Raw genomic sequence first — 17,931 nt, 5'->3', positions numbered from 1 at the left:
GAAAGGTGTCAGAATACACAGTGCATCACAGTTTGTTGGGTATGGGGCTGCATAGCCGCAGGCCAATCAGGGTGCCCATGCTGACCCCTGTCCACTGCCAAAAGCGCCAGCAGTGAGCATGTAATCAGAACTGGACCACGGATCAATGGAAGAAGGTGGCCTGGTCTGATGAATCACGTTTTCTTTTACATCCCGTGGATGGCCAGGTGCATGTGCGCCGCTTACCTGGGGAACACCTTGGGTCCTGCCATCCATGTGGATGTTACTTTGACATGTACCACATACCTATACATTGTTGCAGACCATGTACACCCTTTCATGGAAACGGTATTCCCTGGTGGCTGTGGCCTCTTTCAGCAGGATAATGTGCTGTGCCACTAAGCAAAAATGGTTCAGGAATGGTTTGAGGAGCAGATGCCGATCCATGGAGGCCCCACCTCGCAACTTACAGGACTTAAAGGATCTACCTCTTGGTGCCAGATACCACAGCACACCTTCAGAGGTCTAGTGGGGTCCATGCTATGGTCAGGGCTATTTTGGCAGCAAAAGGGGGACCAACACAATATTAGGTCATAATGTTATGCCTGATCGGTGTATATAGTAGTAGTAATAGTAGGCTATTCATATTTGTGTCATAGTTCTGCTTCACTTCTTGTTGCACTAAATAAACATTACACACAGTCATGTGAGACATATAAACAGTGTACTGCATGTTATCCTCCGTTTGAAATGTACTTTTACAGTTTTACATGCATGTAGTATCTATGACCCCATATTAATCGAGAAACTAAAACTCAGTTGAGAATGAAGTGTGGGAGCTCAGGACTCACGGTCGTGTATTTTCCCAGCTGACAGAGCGAAGGGAAGGTTTCCCTGTGTGCTTTGCTGACTTTGTTAACCAGTTCTTCCAGTTCTCCACTCAGCTCGTAGCTTTCTGGAAGAACCACCTCCTCTTTTATGTCCTTCTTCTTCTTATTCCTGTCATTCCGCACTGCTAAATGAAGAGCAACAAACAGAATTTAACACAGCAGAGTTGATCTTGGGGTCCTATTTTAATGATCCGAGCACATGGTCTGAAGCTCACGGCGCAGGTGCACTTAGGGTGTGTCCGAATCCACTTTTGCTAGTTTAAGGACTGGAAAAATGGTCAGCGTGCCAGGCGCACAGTCCAAAAGAGTTGTACCTAGTCTATTAACGAGTGTGTTTTGGGCGTAACGTCCAATAAACCAATCAGAGTCTCATCTCCCATTCCCTTTAAAAGCCAGTTGCGCTCACACCATGGCAGATTCGCTATTTACATGCAGAATTTGTGAGCAGAAAGACTGAACGCTTCTCCAGAGAGGAATCCTTTTATTTTTATTTTTAATATTTAAAAATGCCGTCATTTTCAGTTCCTCAAAATAGCAACGCGCCAACAATGCGCCTGAACACACCTGATTTTCAGACCATGGGTGAATAGATGGGTGCGAGTGCATTTGATATTTAAACAACGTGATGCTGGACGTGAAAATATTACTGCGTTGGGCCGAAATAGCAAAAAATACTTGCGTTGCATTGCCTGGGTGTATGCTAGAGCCCGTGGAGTTCAATTTCTTTAGGGTTTTGTTCATGCCGACAAGACATTTTTTGAGAAAACTGTTCATACAATCATAGACTTGGTCGTTTGAACTAAGAACAGTAAAATTGGTGATGTATGACTGCTCTGAGTTTTACCTTCCTTCGACATGCCGACCTCAAAGCACTTCTGCAGTCGGCAGTACTGACAGCGGTTGCGCGTCACCTTGTTGATCTGGCAGTTTTTGTCTCTGTGGCAGGTGTACACCATGTTTTTCTGGATACTGCGACGGAAAAAACCCTGATACAGAGAAGAGCAAGGGAGAGAGAAACACAAAGATATAACTATATACATTCTACAGAATTGGTTCAGAGTCAGAGTCAGAGTTGGAAACATCTTGAAACATCTTGTCTTTTTTCTCAAAATTTTGTATGTATGCAAATTGTATAATATCCCAGGTACACATTTCTAGTAAACGTGCTGTTAATTCTCATATGGTATTTTCAGAAAGTTTTGGAATATTTTTCCTCTCCCCAAATTTGTCACTACCGAAACACAATAATAAATAATTCAATAAGAAGGCTTATTCTGACCTATTAAGATTTTGTTTACTTCTACCTTGTAAATATATATTTTTTGCTATTTTATCAAAAAAAGTGTTCACATGTAAATCAATCAGAATTTGTTGTATTTTGAATCCAATCTTTCTTTGTAAAAAGCATAAAGTTGTTCATACTGATTTCAGAGTAAAGGATTCATTAGTTTGAACACACATTGACCCAAACTCTATAATAACCTCTTAGCTGATAATTCAATATACTTTATTTTTGACAAACACCCCATGTTTCGGTCGTGACAGTAATGTTTTGGTAGTGACCACATCATATGACAGAATTTTAACTCACATATTAAAACATACTAAAGCATACTAAAATACTACTGTTTTGCAAAACAATGTTTTTTGTTTATTTCCCCCCCAAAAATGATTATGTGTTCCCTTTTGTCACTACTTCGGGTGTCAGCAACTTTTTTGGGTGTTATTCCATAAAATGGAAAATTTGTAGAACTGTTCAGAACTGTGCTAGCTAACCATGTGCTGATTAGCATCTTTGAGCTAGGCCCAAACATATCTAAAATGGTCACAACCGAACAGAGGTGGACAAAGTACACAACTCCATTACTCGAGTGAAAGTAAAAGTACTACTGGTCAAATATTACTCTGTTACAAGTGAAAGTTGTTAAAAAATATTTTTACTTAAGTAAAAGTACAGAAGTACTTGCTTTTAAAAGTACTTAAGTATCAAAGTAAATTTCCTTTTTTATGTCAATGCATTATTTTATTATTGTTGCATTGTTGTATAAATGCACACACTGCCATGGTGGTTTAAGCCAGTCAGTGATGCTCCATACGACCACCTTAAACTCATTTAAATACTTAAAAGTTACAAAGCTTTTTACAAAGCTGCTGTCACTTTAAGGCAGAATGCACAAATCCTACACACTGATACACATCCGATATTCCCCCAACTGTTCATGTTCACTTAAGACATAATCAACTTTGTTTACATGAATACTTTCCAAAATAAAAATGGACATTTTGTGTGTATTGGTCTGTTTAAGTGTGAAAAAACACAAAAGAAAGCTCTATTCATTTCGCTACTCGAACTCTGGCATCTGAGAGGCACAAAAAACAGACTGAACTGAGCTTTTTCATCATGCTTTTTCAGATTCATCCATACGTCTATGCTTCTCTTTCTCCCAGACATTTACATTTTGCAAAAAAAAAAAAAAACACTTTTAAAGAAGAAACAAAATCATCCACTGACTTGCAAAGCTGCCACAGAAACGACTTTTGACTTCGAGGATCTTGATAGAAATGTAGTGGAGTAAAAAGTACGATATTTGTCTTTCAAATGTAGTGAAGTTAAAGTAAAAGTTTCCCTAAAAAATAATACTTCAGTAAAGTACAGATACTCAAAAAGTGTACTTAAGTACAGTACTCAAGTAAATTTACTTAGTTACTATCCACCTCTGCAACCGAAACTTTACCACATATTTCGGTCGTGACAATTTTAGATATGTTTGGGCCTAGCTCAAAGATACTTATCAGCACATGGTTAGCTAGCACAGTTCTGAACAGTTCTACACATTTTCTATTTTATGGAATAACACCCAAAAAAAGTTGTTTGGTAGTGACGTTCCTTAAAGTTACACATTTTCAGACTTATTAACACATTTACCTCAAAATGATAGGACCTATCTATGAAAGTAAGGCTTTGAGAGAGAGGGACACAGGAATATTTCCTGATCAAAAATGTAGCCTATAGGTTAAAAGGGTGTGGTTAAAATCAGCCAGTGGACTAAAACATACACTGTTTTGGTAGCGACATGAAAATGCGGGACACATTTTTTTACATAAAGTTTGAAAATGTGAAAGTTGAAAAAAATGTTGATTTTATATATGTATTAAGCTTATGGATATTTTAAATAGTATTGTGGGATTCAATAGATAATAGAAAGATCTTAGTTAGCATCTAATATTTGATTCCTTGAATGCTCTTTAAATGTGTTTTTGGATATGGGACAGCAGTTTGAATGCTGAGAATGGCCCATATACACGTTTTTAGAAGTTTGAACTATAAAATTAAATCCTTTGTGATTTCATGGAGCTTAGGTCATAAAAACAACTCAAAATCTAATGTATAATAGTGAACAGATTTGATCATCTTCACCAGGGCAGTCAGCAGAGGGCACTATAGACGTGTGAATGAAATCATAAGTCTGGAACTTGACAGTAGCACTAGGTGGCAGCACTCAAACCATGACCTTTGCTTACTGTTATGCATGTGATCTTATAATGTAATTACATTGTAATTGACACAAATCTTGTTGCCAATATGGGACTGAGACGTAATTAACTTTAGACAGGTTTTGATTTGTGTATGTGTCATTTTAATATTGGTTTAATCAAAAATCATGTTTGTTGTTTTAAACACGTTTTGTTCATTTTGAAAAATTAAAAGAAACTATTTTGTTTAAATACTTTTTTTGCTTAACACCAGAGGGTTCATATACAGAACACATAACGGCTAGCTTTACCGATTGTATTATTATTGTTATTATTATTATTATTATTGTTACAACATAACAGAAAATATGATGCATATTTATCTTTAAATCAGAATAAGCCGTGAGGTCTTTTAGAGTTATCTTTATTTATAGAGAGTAAACTAAATTAAACTTTGACTAACAAAATGTTTTTAGCTTTTTTCACATTTTTAGCTAACTTAGCTTTTGTTTATGTTAAAATTAAGCTTATGGCTTATGTCTAAAGACAACATATTGATTAAGTATGATATAAGGTAAAAAATTAATATAAGGTAAAAAAATAAGGTAAAAAAAAAGGTATGTTTTTGTCTTTGTGAAAAGAAATAGCCTATTTTTGATTAATATTCACATTTAAAACGTAAGGTTTGAACCAAATCAAATATATAATTGGAGAAAAACAAATACATTTGGCTGCGGCAACTTTTTTTTTTTTTGGTCCAAAGTATCTTTTTTTCACTGTGGTTCTAAATAGAATCCTAGGGTTCTTGACTGAAAATTAAAGAACCTTTTTTGCCAAATGGTTCAATATAAGGAGAAATTACTTGAATGATTGCATAATGCGTTCATGTTTAACAGGTCAATCATTTTTTTCTAGCGATAAAGTATGTTTACAAGCTGTTTAATTAATACTATTTTATTAAAATTAAAAATGAAAGCTAAATACTGAAAAAAACTAAAAACTAAAACTAAAACTAAAACTAAAACTAAATCAATAAAATGATCTCATGATGCTGGGAACCCCTAAACAGTCATATAAATGAAGCGCCTGACAGAAGTCTTTATAGTATTATAAGAGTGCGTACCTTGCAGCCCTCACAAGAGCTCACTCCATAATGATAGCCAGAAGATTTGTCCTGGCACACAAAGCAGGGTTTATAGACACGAGGAGGAGGGGGTGGAGAAGGAGAACTGGGAACCATCTCCTCTGAGCTTGTGCTCTGGGTCTCCACCGCTGCAGAGATCAGGAAGAAAAGAAGATATTTAGAGGTGATTACTAAGACAAGAATCTCCCTTGCTTTTTCAAATCCTCAAGCCCTACAGGCACTTCACCACTCTTCAAAAATCTAAAAATCTATGTACACTTACTCTTTAAACAACAAAACCACTTCTGTGTAACCTTCCGTTCTCACAACATATTTTTGAAAGTCAGCCTGTGGCTTGGCAAGATTGGTGAGTTTATGGTGCTCTCTTGATTATATAACAGCATTTGGTGCGTCATCAAAAATAATGAGTTGAATTTAGATGGGTTGCCATTTTAAAGAATATTAGGGGACTGAATATTAGAGCTGGCGTTCCAACAACACAACTTTGCGATGCTGTTTGTGAAACACAGACTCGTTAAACTACGCTGATATCAACAGAACTAGTGAGGCTAACGATGCTTTCGGGAATTGCCCCCCAGAGCGTTACTGACAGACTGGGAAGAGAGGAGCTGCAACAATGGAGAATATAGCGGAAAATAATTAACATTCGAGAAGGAAAACCTTCTCTAGTAGAGCCCAAAAATGTGACTTTGAAAAAGGGCATAATATGTCCTCTTTAACATATCAATGTAAGAGAATAAGGATGACTGAGGTTGTCAAATGCATTAGGAAGCCTCTGCCCAGGGGTCAGAGCTCAAAGATAAATATTATGAGAGCACATTGAGGAGCAGAGCTGCTGAAAGAGAAGAGAGATGAGAAAAATGAACTAACAGGACAGATGCATGAATAGTAACACTTTACAATACGGTGTCATTATATATATATATATATATATATATATATATATATATATATATATATATATATATATATATATATATATATATATATATATATATATATATATATATATATATATATATATATATATATATATATATATATATTAGGGATGCAACAATACAGTTAGTCCACGGTTCAATACATACCTCGGTTTTTAACCACGGTTTTCGGTTCGGTTCGGTTCTGATGGCTCGTGACATCAGTTTTTTGCTATTCTATTCTTAGGCGACAGGAACCGCAAGAGGTTAAGGAGAGGTTTTATTACAATACTCTTTCTTTATTTTACTTAAAAAAATTGAAAAACCTCACTTAAACTTAAAACTTTACTTTAAAAAAACCCTTGTACACATTCCTAGTGTATTGTAAAATATAAAATAAATATATATATAAAGATTTAGACTTGCAGCTCAGAGCTGTACAGCAGTATTTAAGTATGAAATGTAATGCATAATGTAAAAATAAAACACTACATAGACTTCCCTATAAAATATACATTGATTCTTATTAAAGCTACTGTATTAAAGTTTTTCAGTCAAGAGCAGTGAGGGATTTTCTCTTTGTCTTTTGTTGTTGTATTAACATTAAAGGAATAGTTCACTCAAACATGAAAATTCTGTCATCGAGAAATGAATACAGGTTTGGAACAATATTAGAGTGAGTAAATAATGTCCCTTTAAGGACAGCGCGTTCACTAGGCTGCGTTGCTGTCAATTTAAGACCTGCGTGCATCTAATAGACACGCCGATTTTACTTTCACTTAGACATAACCGACTGTGTTTATGTTAACCTTGTGTGTATTTGACAGTATTAGCGCATGAAGACTACTTAGTCCAGTAATCACGTGTAGTGCGCACGCTCGGAGAAGCGCAATCTAAAACAGTGCATATGCACGTGAATGAAGGTTTTAAAACGCATGCAAATAATGAACTCTCGTGATTGTGAATAACTACAGTGTTCCGTGAGTATAACTCTAGCACTAACATGTGATGTGAATGTATGTCGCGTTGTTCAGTATATTGGGATGGAGGCAAATGATAGAATTTGTAGTAAAATAATTAATTAAATGCAAAATGCAATTCACAAGCGCGTATTGAACCGTGAATGCCGTACCGAACGGTTCAATATTATATTGAAAATTGTGGCATCCCTAATATATATATATATATATATATATATATATATATATACCAAAGACTGGACTGCCAAAACAGTTCCCCGGTAAGCAATGCACACGCACCCAGCCATCCACGTGATGTAAAAGAAAACGTGATTCATCAGACCAGGCCACATTCGTCCAGTTCTGATGCTCACGTGCCCTCCTGGCGCTTTCAGCGGTGGACAGGGGTCAGCATGGGCACCCTGACTGGTCTGTGGCTATGCAGCCCCATATGCAACAAACTGTAATCCCCTGTGTATTCTGACACCTTTCTATCAGAACCAGCATTAACTTCTTGAGCAATTCTTCTTGAACTTCTTGAGCCTTCGCTCCCCACATGCATGAGCCTTGGCCGCCCATGACCCTGTTCTCGGTTCACCACTGTTCCTTCTTTGCACCACTTTTGATAGATACTGACCACTGCAGACCGGAACACCCCACACGAGCTGCAGTTTTGGAGATGTTCTGACCCAGTTGTCTAGTCATCAAAATATGGCCCTTGTTAAACTCGCTCAAATCCTTATTCTTTCTGCTTCTGATCAACTTTTAGGACAAAATGTTAACTTGCTGCCTAATATATCCCACCCATTAACAGGTGCCGTGATGAAGAGATAATCAGTGATTAGAGATAATCTGTATATATAGGCTATTTAGTATTTACACTAACTCCACCCACTGACGTCTGGTTGGGCAAGACAAAATTATGGCAGTTTATTTGCACTTAGTGTAAATAGACACTCCGATAAAAGGCATGCTGTAAAATTGTTCATTGTTAGTCAATGTTAACTAATGTAGCAATGTTAACAAACAAAACCCTTTTGTAAAGTGTAAAAGGATGAATTAATAACATGCTTGGACTGACACCCCAGCATGTGTTCGACTCGCTGTCACGCACCCAAATGGTCCCACAGTCTGATTCATAAACATCCTGGAAAGCAGCCATACAGACGCAAACATATAATATAACACGGTTTGCCAAATTTAAACACCACCGTGCGAATCCAGTGTTATATATTTTGTGTAAGTCCACGCTGTCACTTGGTTCAACTTTCACCTCTAGACACCCTTTCCCCCCCTCATGCTCTTGTTTCCTGGACCCTAAATTCCTCAGGCCTGGATGACTGGCTTTTTACTAGAGGTCCAGTCTCAAGATCACCCGTAAAGCCCGTCTGTGGTCTGACCGAGGCCTGAGGCCTGCCTGACCGGCACTTTATTGGCAGTGAGTCACCTTGGCCAGCCATTCACACCAGCAGCAGCTGTCCCCTCACTCTCCTCTTGTAAAAAATGAGAGAAAAACAGCTAAAACGGGGCAGATTTTATTGCCCAGAGAGGCCTTCGCCCCTTCCTCCTACTGAATGGAGTGAATCCACCAAATGTGCCTCTCATTCTCTCTTTCTTCTCCCTCTGTCCCTCCACGGGCACTGTTTAACAAGAGCAAAATGAGAGAAGGTATAGATGAGAAATCCCATAAAAACCAGGGGGGTGGGGGAGACAAACGAAGAATGCGTGAGAGAGGGTGAGTTTCACTTTGACCTTGGCTTTGACAGCAGCGTTGGCTTCTCAAGACATGAACGTGAACCGAGAGTCACACAAATACTGCCAATGATCTAATCGCGACCTCAGCTGAGATAAAATATGCTACATTGACGATGTGACATTTGGCAAACTATGAAAGGACATTTCGTTTCCAAACAGTGCAGAAATCTGTGCTAGAGACGTTCCAAAGTCACAACCCAGGTTTTTTGTTAACAGCAGATATTCAAATTTTTCAACATGTATGGACCTTAGTCTGGGTAGACGCCATATTTAATTTGACTGGAATGAAAACAAAGCTGCGATAGGAAGAAGTTTAATGCGTTCAATGGACCCATTTCATGAGGCATAAACAGATGCATTATTGCATGAACAGACGCATACATTAATAAATTGTTAAAAAGAAATGAATTCATTTATTTAGCAAGAATGCATTAAACGGATCAAAAGTGACAGTAAAGACATTTCAAGAGTTATACTTTAAATAAATGCTGTTCTTTTGAACTTTCTATTCATCAAAGAATCCTGATTTTTTTTTAAAATAATGTATTTTGAGTTTACTTTATTCACATAGAAAATATTATTTTAATATTTCACTGTTTAACTGTATTTTTTTATCAAATAAATGAAGCCTTGTTTTATTTGCATATGAGACTTCATTCAAAATGTATATGCAAGAATGGATTTGTGAATAGAAATGAATTATGTTCTTCTTTCATAAATAAGGCACAAAATGTAGATGTTGAAACACTGAAAATTCAGTAAATATTAGACATGATTTTTAAGACCTTAAGATTGTACGACATACTGAACAAGCCTATTCCTCACAGCCTCTTTTAAATATGACCTGCTTATTGACTTATTGAAGTATATAGTCTATTGTGTAACTTGTAGAACATATTTTCTTACAATACAAGTGGGTGTTCACACAGGACATTCTTGTAGTCACAAACAGAACAGAATGTCACAAGACATGGTTTTAAAAGTTGAAATAATTTTAACTTGACACAAAGCAATAATCAAACTCAAAGCTGAAACAGACATTTGCTTGCTGCATGTGTATATTATTGTGCATTATGCAGTAGGTTATAGGGTCAAGTACTGATATTGAGTGTTTTATTTATTTATTTCTTTGGATTTTGTGTGGTTCTGTCATGGGTTAGTCTCTGGAATGCTGTAGTTCTTACACATAATGTTCTGTGAAACACAAGGTCGGGGTGATGGGCGAGTGAGTGGGTGAGAACGCAACCTGATCACTGTGTTTATGTAGTAACTTAGGCTGAATTGGCTTTATGTGTTTATATGGCAGCAATGCTTGAGTGACACAGAGCGGCTCTGAAAACATCAGCCCCTTTTGTGCTGGAGGAGTGGAAACCTGGCGCCACCAGAGAAATGACTGACAGACATAAAGGGGAAGAAAGAAGGAATGCTATTCTGTTCCCATTCCATTTTCTCTCTTTGTTATATTTGACATGCTATTTATGACTCGTGGAGAATACATGAAGTAGTCTATGGTCGGTTTTGAAGTAAAGCAGGTGGAGTGTTCAGAAGAAACTTATTAAACTTAAAGAAATTATTATTTTTGGAATTGGCACTTGACAGTATAATCAGATTTCAGAACAAACATTTACCAATTGAAAATTGTACATTTACCATTGCCAACAGCTTAACTTACCATTGATTTTTGAACTGGAATTAATTTTATAGACTTACTTCTATAAATTATGCTTCTTTAAAGGTGCCATAAAATGGAAAACTGTACTTACCTTGGCATAGTTGAATAATAAGAGAGTTCTGTACATGGAACTGACATACTGGCCGCAAACACCATTGTTTCCACCGTCATATGTAAATCTTGTGCGTGGGTGTTCATGCTTGTGGTTGCCAATTATTTCAATAATTTAAATTCCCCAGTCAGAGCTTTTCCAATAAATAAACAAGTAAGTTGCATTTCAGCAATCTCCAATTGAGATTTTCTGCTTAAATTAAAGTGTCATTCAGGTGGCCTGAAATGGACATACCTTCTATGTAGATATCATATAACAATTTAAAATATTGTGTCAATGCATTCTACAGCACCTTTAAAGTTTCCTAATGTTGTTTTGCTGTCTCCTACAACAGTTTTACACGCATCCAAGGTTAAAAAACACTTTAATTTTCTCTAATATCCATTGCAGCATCAGCTCTTTTCTCACAGTGTCTGAAACAGTTTGATCAAGGATTCGGTCTCTCTAAACCCCGCCTTTCCGGGAGCCTACTCTGCTCTGATTGGTCAGATGGGCCAGTCTGTTGTGATTAGTCGCTCGTGTCACAAACCAAGCGCTCATTATCATATCTGAATTTCGGCTCCGGATCTTCCTCAGAAGATCATATACCCGCACATATACCCGCACATACCCCTTTTCCACCAAGGCAGTGCTGGTGCTGGTGCTGGTTCGGAGCCAGAGCCTAGTTTCAAATCGGTTCTTTGTCTTTCCACACCCAAAGCACCAGCTTTGAACCAGGAAAAGTGGTTCTTAAGTAGCACCAAAACATTGCTGGTCTAGAAGTAAGAACCGCTTGCGTCAGGGGCTGGGACGAACACAAACAAACTTGTGACCACCATTTTTGAAATAGCAGTTAATCGAGCTTGTTAGATTGTATTTTTTAAATCCATATTTATGCAGATTACTGTGTGCCCGCACTATTTAGACAACAAACACGGTGAAAGGTGATGCAGGTTTTATCAGTAAAGGAGTTGAGGACTTCAGCATGACAATCCAACTTCTTTCTGTCGGCTCAGATTGCATGGAAGAGCTGATGGAAACACTGATTTAATCCGGGTCTTTCAGGAAACTCAGCAACACTATCAGGTGAGCGCAGTCTCTCTAGAGGCCCAGTTTACGCCTGGTATTAAGGCATGACTGTATAAAATTGGGCAAATTTACCAACTATTTTTTGGTAATGTTAACAACCATAAAAACACTTGGTGAGCCAATGGCATAGACCTCACCGGTGAACCTGATTTCACCAAGTACAACATGTTAACATCCTGGATTAACATCCTTGTTTTGTATTTCAATCAACCAATCAGATTTGAGGGACCGTTTACAGTTTGTCAAGATTATCCTTACAACCAGGGTTTGGTGCTTCTACATCATTGTTATTCTGCATCATTTCCCTCTAATTTAAGGGAGAAATTATGGGTAGGGTATGTGTGGGGTTAGTTGGACCTTTTTAGTTTTTATCTCTAATATTTAATGTTTTATTTCATAAAAAATTATGTAGATATAACATTTTACAGTATATTGTACTTCAATATTAAAATATATAATATTTCAATATCTACTCTATCTAATCAAATGATGGCTAAGGTCAGGGCTGAGTCCTGAATATTCTCTTACTCTAAAGGCCTGTTCACACCGGGACGATTTTCGTTGTTGGCTGAGGACCGAAGTTTGGTTTAAAGATGAAAAATGTACCAATCACAATGTTCTTTCACCGTTCCTGATTTCTAACACACACTCGCAGAGTTCTGCTGCTGCTTTCCGTGTCTTTCCGTCAACTCCAGTCGTGTTCATATGTAAATTGTGAGAGATTATTTTGTCCATTACATCAAATGATCTGAAAACGGCCATACATTTACCCACCCATGGACCCTCCCCTTGAATAAATCAGGACAGAAGTGGATGAAAGTGGACAAAAGAGATGGATTAAAATACCAAGTGTAAACGGGGCATCATCGGAAAGAAGCAAATTGTCACTCGATAGAGAAGCATCACGTAAATTCTGCTCAAGAAGACTAGTACGTTGTTAATGTTTTATTATTATTTAATGAATTAGTAATAGATTCAGATATGACTACATACATTTGAGTATATGTGTACAAAGGTTACTTCAGTGTATATCCAAACATACAAAAATGTATGCGTACACATTACATACAAGTATGGCCTAGTTTTGCCAGCAAGTGATGGACAGAATAAATCTAGGCCGTTTTATGTTCAACTTCTCTATGTCTTAAATGTATCATCTTTCTTCTCATTTCTCAGTCCATCTCTTCCTCTGTTTGTATAATCAGTTTAAATATACCAAATGTATGTCTTGCTTGTTTATTTTATATTATGTGCACTACTTACCCAAAGTACGCTACTGGGTACATAACCTGTATAAGTTGGCAAAAACTAAATAAAAAATGTAAAAGTACACTGTAAAAAAAATTCAGGTCTCCAATTGAAAATTTTCTAGTGAGCGATCATATCTAAATTTTTCAGTTGGCCAAATTGAATTTCTGTGAATTGATGCAATTTAATTCAATTAAAATTCAAGAAATTCAATTTGGCCAACTGAAATATTTTAGATGTGATCGCTTACTAGAAAATTTTCAATTGGAGACCTGTTTTTTTTTTACAGTGTAAACAGAACTTGCAGGTTTTTATTTTGTACTCATATGTTATAATTACTCTTAACTTGAAATATTTGAGTAGACTAATTCATACATTTAATTAAAAAAAATATCGTAATTTCAATTATTTTGGCAACGTGGTGGAAGTGGAAACTTAGCTAGCTTCAACTAGCTAATTCTATAATTGCTAACTTGCAATTATAATTAGAAACACACAATGCTTTGATAGCATTAGCATAGTATAGCAATTGCCAACTGGGTATGGAAATATACATTTAACATATATCTGTTCTCAAACTAAACTCGTGCTCCACTCGTCACATGATGAGCACCCCCCCCCCCCTTTTCTAAATCAGCATAACAAAACATTAAACACTAATATATCTCCCACATAACATTAATCTTGCACACAAAAAAAAAACATTATATAACACTTAATTTTGGCATTTACTGTCTCTTTTGAGTGTCCAAAGCATTCTGGGAAATAGAGTTTTTGTTAAAGTTTGTCTAAATTAAAAGAAACAAGTTCATAAAACTCAAACCGAAGAAACTATTCAAATGTACTTAAAGTGTGTAAGTTTTGTGAACTCAAAAGAAAAAATAACATTCTAAATACTCGTAAAAGTTAATTTGATTGAACTAATTTGTTTAAGTTAAGGTTTCCAAACTTAATTTTTTTTTTTTTTTGATGGTTTACAGGGTAACTACATAGGTTAAGTTTAGGTTTAGGATTATATTCAGGGTTAGTAACTAGTTATTACCCAGTTATAGGCTAATTACTAAAGTAAGTATACCAAGTATATTTCAATGTCAATGAATGTACTGGCACAGAAAAAGGATGTTGTTTTTAAAGTACACAGGAAAAATGAAATGCAAAATCACTCATACATTAATCATGTGTCTAATATATTTTGGATCCAAACAGACACATAATGGTTTGCAGACTGAGGGCAGAGATGAATGCCTCTTTCATTTCTTCTGCGTGGTTGTACTGTATGTGTGGATGGATTGAACTGCATGATTGAGTCACAAAAAGCTACAAAAGGCGTTCATGAAGCTCTTGATGTTCTGAATTCCAATATACGTCGAGCAAAAGCAAATCAGTGCACAGATTTGAAGTGAACACATTGTTTTATATAGGAATGAAGAAGAAGAAACCTTAAAAGAACATCCAATTGTGTGGATGCATTTGAATGCAGCAAACATTATTTGTCTTGACTCTTTTTTTAGTCAAATGCTGACACGGTCGATTTTACAGGCTTTCTGCGTGTTGTTAGATTTTGTAACATCTCACCAACATTCGACTTGAAGTGTTGCTGAGAAATTTAACAAGTTGGGTCAATTCAGGTTTGCTTCCAAAACAAGATTGTTGTAAATGCCTACATTTCTGAACATTTGATATGGGATTGAGGCATTAAAACCTCATTTGATTTGCTAATCCTTAAATAATGAGTTGTTATTGTTCTTATGTTCTAAATATTTTCAGGACTGTAATGGTTGTAATAGTGTAACAGCCTATAGTTTGAAAAAAAGACTGTCCTATTGTTGAATGGCATCGTCCGAAATGCAATTTGTTTTGGTAATTGCGATTAACTCAATTGCTATTGCATTCATCAACATCAATATTATGTTAATAGTAATAAACATACTTTTTACGTATTCACCCTAAAAATGCTGGGTTAAAAACAACATTAGGTTGTTTTAACCAAACACTTAACCCATTCACTGGGTCAAAACAACCTAAATTCCTGGGTTTGTCCATTTTCAACCCAACTTGGGTTGTTTTTAACCCAGCATTTTTTAGAGCGTTCTTGCAGCTCGTGAAGTTACTTTAAAGAGAGCATTTGCTGTTCCTTGACATCATTCAACAGCTGAAAACTTGTATCTTCTGTGCTTTCTCTATTTCTTAGTCCCTCCCTTTTGTACTACTGATGTTTTAAACTTTGTATTAGAAGCACTTCTCTTTGTGTTATTGCCTCTTTAAGATGAATCGCTTGGATAAAAGCATCTTGCATTTGAATCAAACTTGGCAAAAGATTGTTTTAGGTCAGGGTTAGTCTGTATGTATTCTGCATCCATCAATGCATTTTTCAAGGCGTTTGTCCTCTGTAGGGTCTCGGGGTGCTGGAGTCTATCCCAGCATCTCTGGCCAAAGGCAGGGACACACCCTGAACCGATGACCAGTCTGTCACAGGGCAACACACACACAGACATACACACACTCACATTTACGGATGATTTAGAGCCTCTGATTTACCCATTCAGCATGTCTTTGTATCGCGGGGGAAACCGGAGCACCCGGGACTCACACAGATGCACACAGATATTTCCCTGCCCTGGCATGTCACCATTTTGAAAATAACACCCTCAAATATTTCAAAACACATAATGCTCATGCCTGTGGACTGAGCCGATTCTTGTTTTCACACACGTAACAAAGGCCACAGTCTTTGGCAAGACTAAAAGCTCATTTAATCCTCTAACAAGCTGTGCTCGAGTCAAACCAGCACCTGTGTGAAACTACATACTGAACATGAGCTAATGCACACAATGCCTCTGCCTGCATATGACCAGACTTTGAGCACCAATACAGCTAGATATTAATACACTGTAAAAATGAAAAAAGTCATGACGTGTTTTTCTATTGACTCTTCAAAAAAAAATTAAGTTATACAAGATTCAACTATAGGAAATATATATAAAAAAAAGTGTTTCTTTAACGTATCAAAATATTTTAAGCAGTTTCAACTTATGTCAGTTTAATATAATTTAAGTTGAAATGACTTGTTCAACCAAGTTGATTACACTTAAAAATTTAAGTTTTAATAGGTGAAAACATAAATAAATAAATAGAGCGGTCTCTCAGACCTAACACACACACATTTAAATATTTTATTTAACCCACAATGTAAACCCTAACACTTAAAATAATGAATTGGTTTGAGTAGAGCCAACTCAAATTAAACAAATTAACTTTTATGAGTATTTAGAACTTTCTTTTTCTTTTGAGTTATCAAAACATGATACATTGTAAGTAATCTTAATTGTTTCATTGTTTTGAGTTTCATGAACTTGTTTCTTTTAATTTAGACTTAAATTTTACTGTAACTGCATGGGCTGGAATTGGAAATGCCATGACACTCAAAATGGAGAGTGCTGAAATTAAGTGTTGTTGTATAATGTTTTTTGTGCAAGATTCATTTTAAGTGGGGTATTTAGAAGTGATTCATGTTTTGTTATGCTAGTTTAGAAAAGTTTCTGTTATGTTGGGTTTGTTGGGGGTGTTTCCATCAGGGTGATGAGTAGAGCATGAGCTTGTGTCCGAATCCACTTTTGCTAGTTTAACAATGGGAAAAATGGTCAACGCGCCAGGCGCATGGTCCAAAAGGGTTGTACAAAGTCTCTTAAAGAGTCATGGCTGTGTTTTGGGCGTAACATGCAATAAACCAATCAGAGTCTCATCTCCCATTCCCTTTAAAAGCCAGTTGCGCTCGCACCATGGCGGATTCGCTATTTACATGATGGAATTTGCAAGTGGAAAGACTGAACGCTTCTCCATTGAGGAATCCTTTTATCTTTAATATTTTAAGATGTGTGTGCTGCTGCGCATCCCTGTGTGTGTAATAAGCAGATTGTATGCATGTTGTACACCCGCCTATAGGCGCATATTACTAACAAGCCCTTTAAATAACACAAAAAATACTGCGCTATTTACTTTAGACCAGGTTTTTATTGGTCAATGGTGCAGTCATTTTCAGTTCCTCAAAATAGCAACGCACCAACAATGCTCCTGAACACACTTGGTTTTCAGACCAGACGCCCATGGGCGAACAGATGGGTGCAAGTGCATTTGCTAATTAAACAACATGGCGCTGGACCTGAAAATGAGAACTGCGTCGAGCTGAAACTAGCAAAACACACTTGCGTCGTGCCTGGTGTCGCATTGCGCCGGATGTATGATAGGGCCCACAGTCTTTTCTATTGACTTTTTGTTGAAGCACCTGGACTTGCTGGAAGAGCGCCGTGACTATTTTATTTTGGATTTACATATACAGAGAACTGTCAATCCATCTCAAGTGGTCCAAGAGAGGTAGCTTGGCCATTTTTAATGTTCCTGAGTGAGTACCTCAATGTATTGGTCATTTTAAAAAAGTTTTTTTTTTTACTTTGCTTGGTTTAATGACAGTGGCCATGTTTGTGTCATGGCACACAAAAAATGTGGGCTATACAGATGTTTACAGCAAGGCCGCAACCCTGTCTTGAACATTGGAGGGGGGGCACGGCGATTTTTTATGAAGCCTATAGAAACAGAACCGTGAAGGAAAGTCTAGGTCTAATTCTAGTTGGGAAATAATAATTTTGAACTATTTGCAAATAATATTTGTATTAATTTGCATAAAAATATGCACATATGTACTTTTAAGCCTAA

The 17,931-nt window shown here is 36.7% G+C and overlaps 1 protein-coding gene across 2 annotated transcripts in view; it reads right to left on the bottom strand.

The window, feature by feature from the left end:
• rargb (retinoic acid receptor, gamma b) overlaps positions 1 to 17,931 on the bottom strand; it is a 100,116-nt gene that overhangs the window by 6,337 nt on the left and 75,848 nt on the right. For both annotated transcript variants that reach the window (XM_079844471.1, XM_079844472.1), the window contains 3 exons: positions 5,467 to 5,615; positions 1,714 to 1,855; positions 831 to 994 (listed from right to left, as the gene is read on the bottom strand). In XM_079844471.1, the coding sequence (XP_079700597.1) occupies positions 831 to 994; positions 1,714 to 1,855; positions 5,467 to 5,615 (455 nt within the window). The remainder of the gene's footprint in view (positions 1 to 830; positions 995 to 1,713; positions 1,856 to 5,466; positions 5,616 to 17,931) is intronic.

The sequence above is a fragment of the Gobio gobio genome (assembly GCF_949357685.1).
Source record: "Gobio gobio genome assembly, chromosome: 19".
Classification (NCBI taxonomy): Eukaryota; Metazoa; Chordata; class Actinopteri; order Cypriniformes; family Gobionidae; genus Gobio; species Gobio gobio.
The sequence above is the reverse complement of the archived record's forward strand: the minus strand, read 5'-3'. Positions and strand labels throughout refer to the sequence as shown.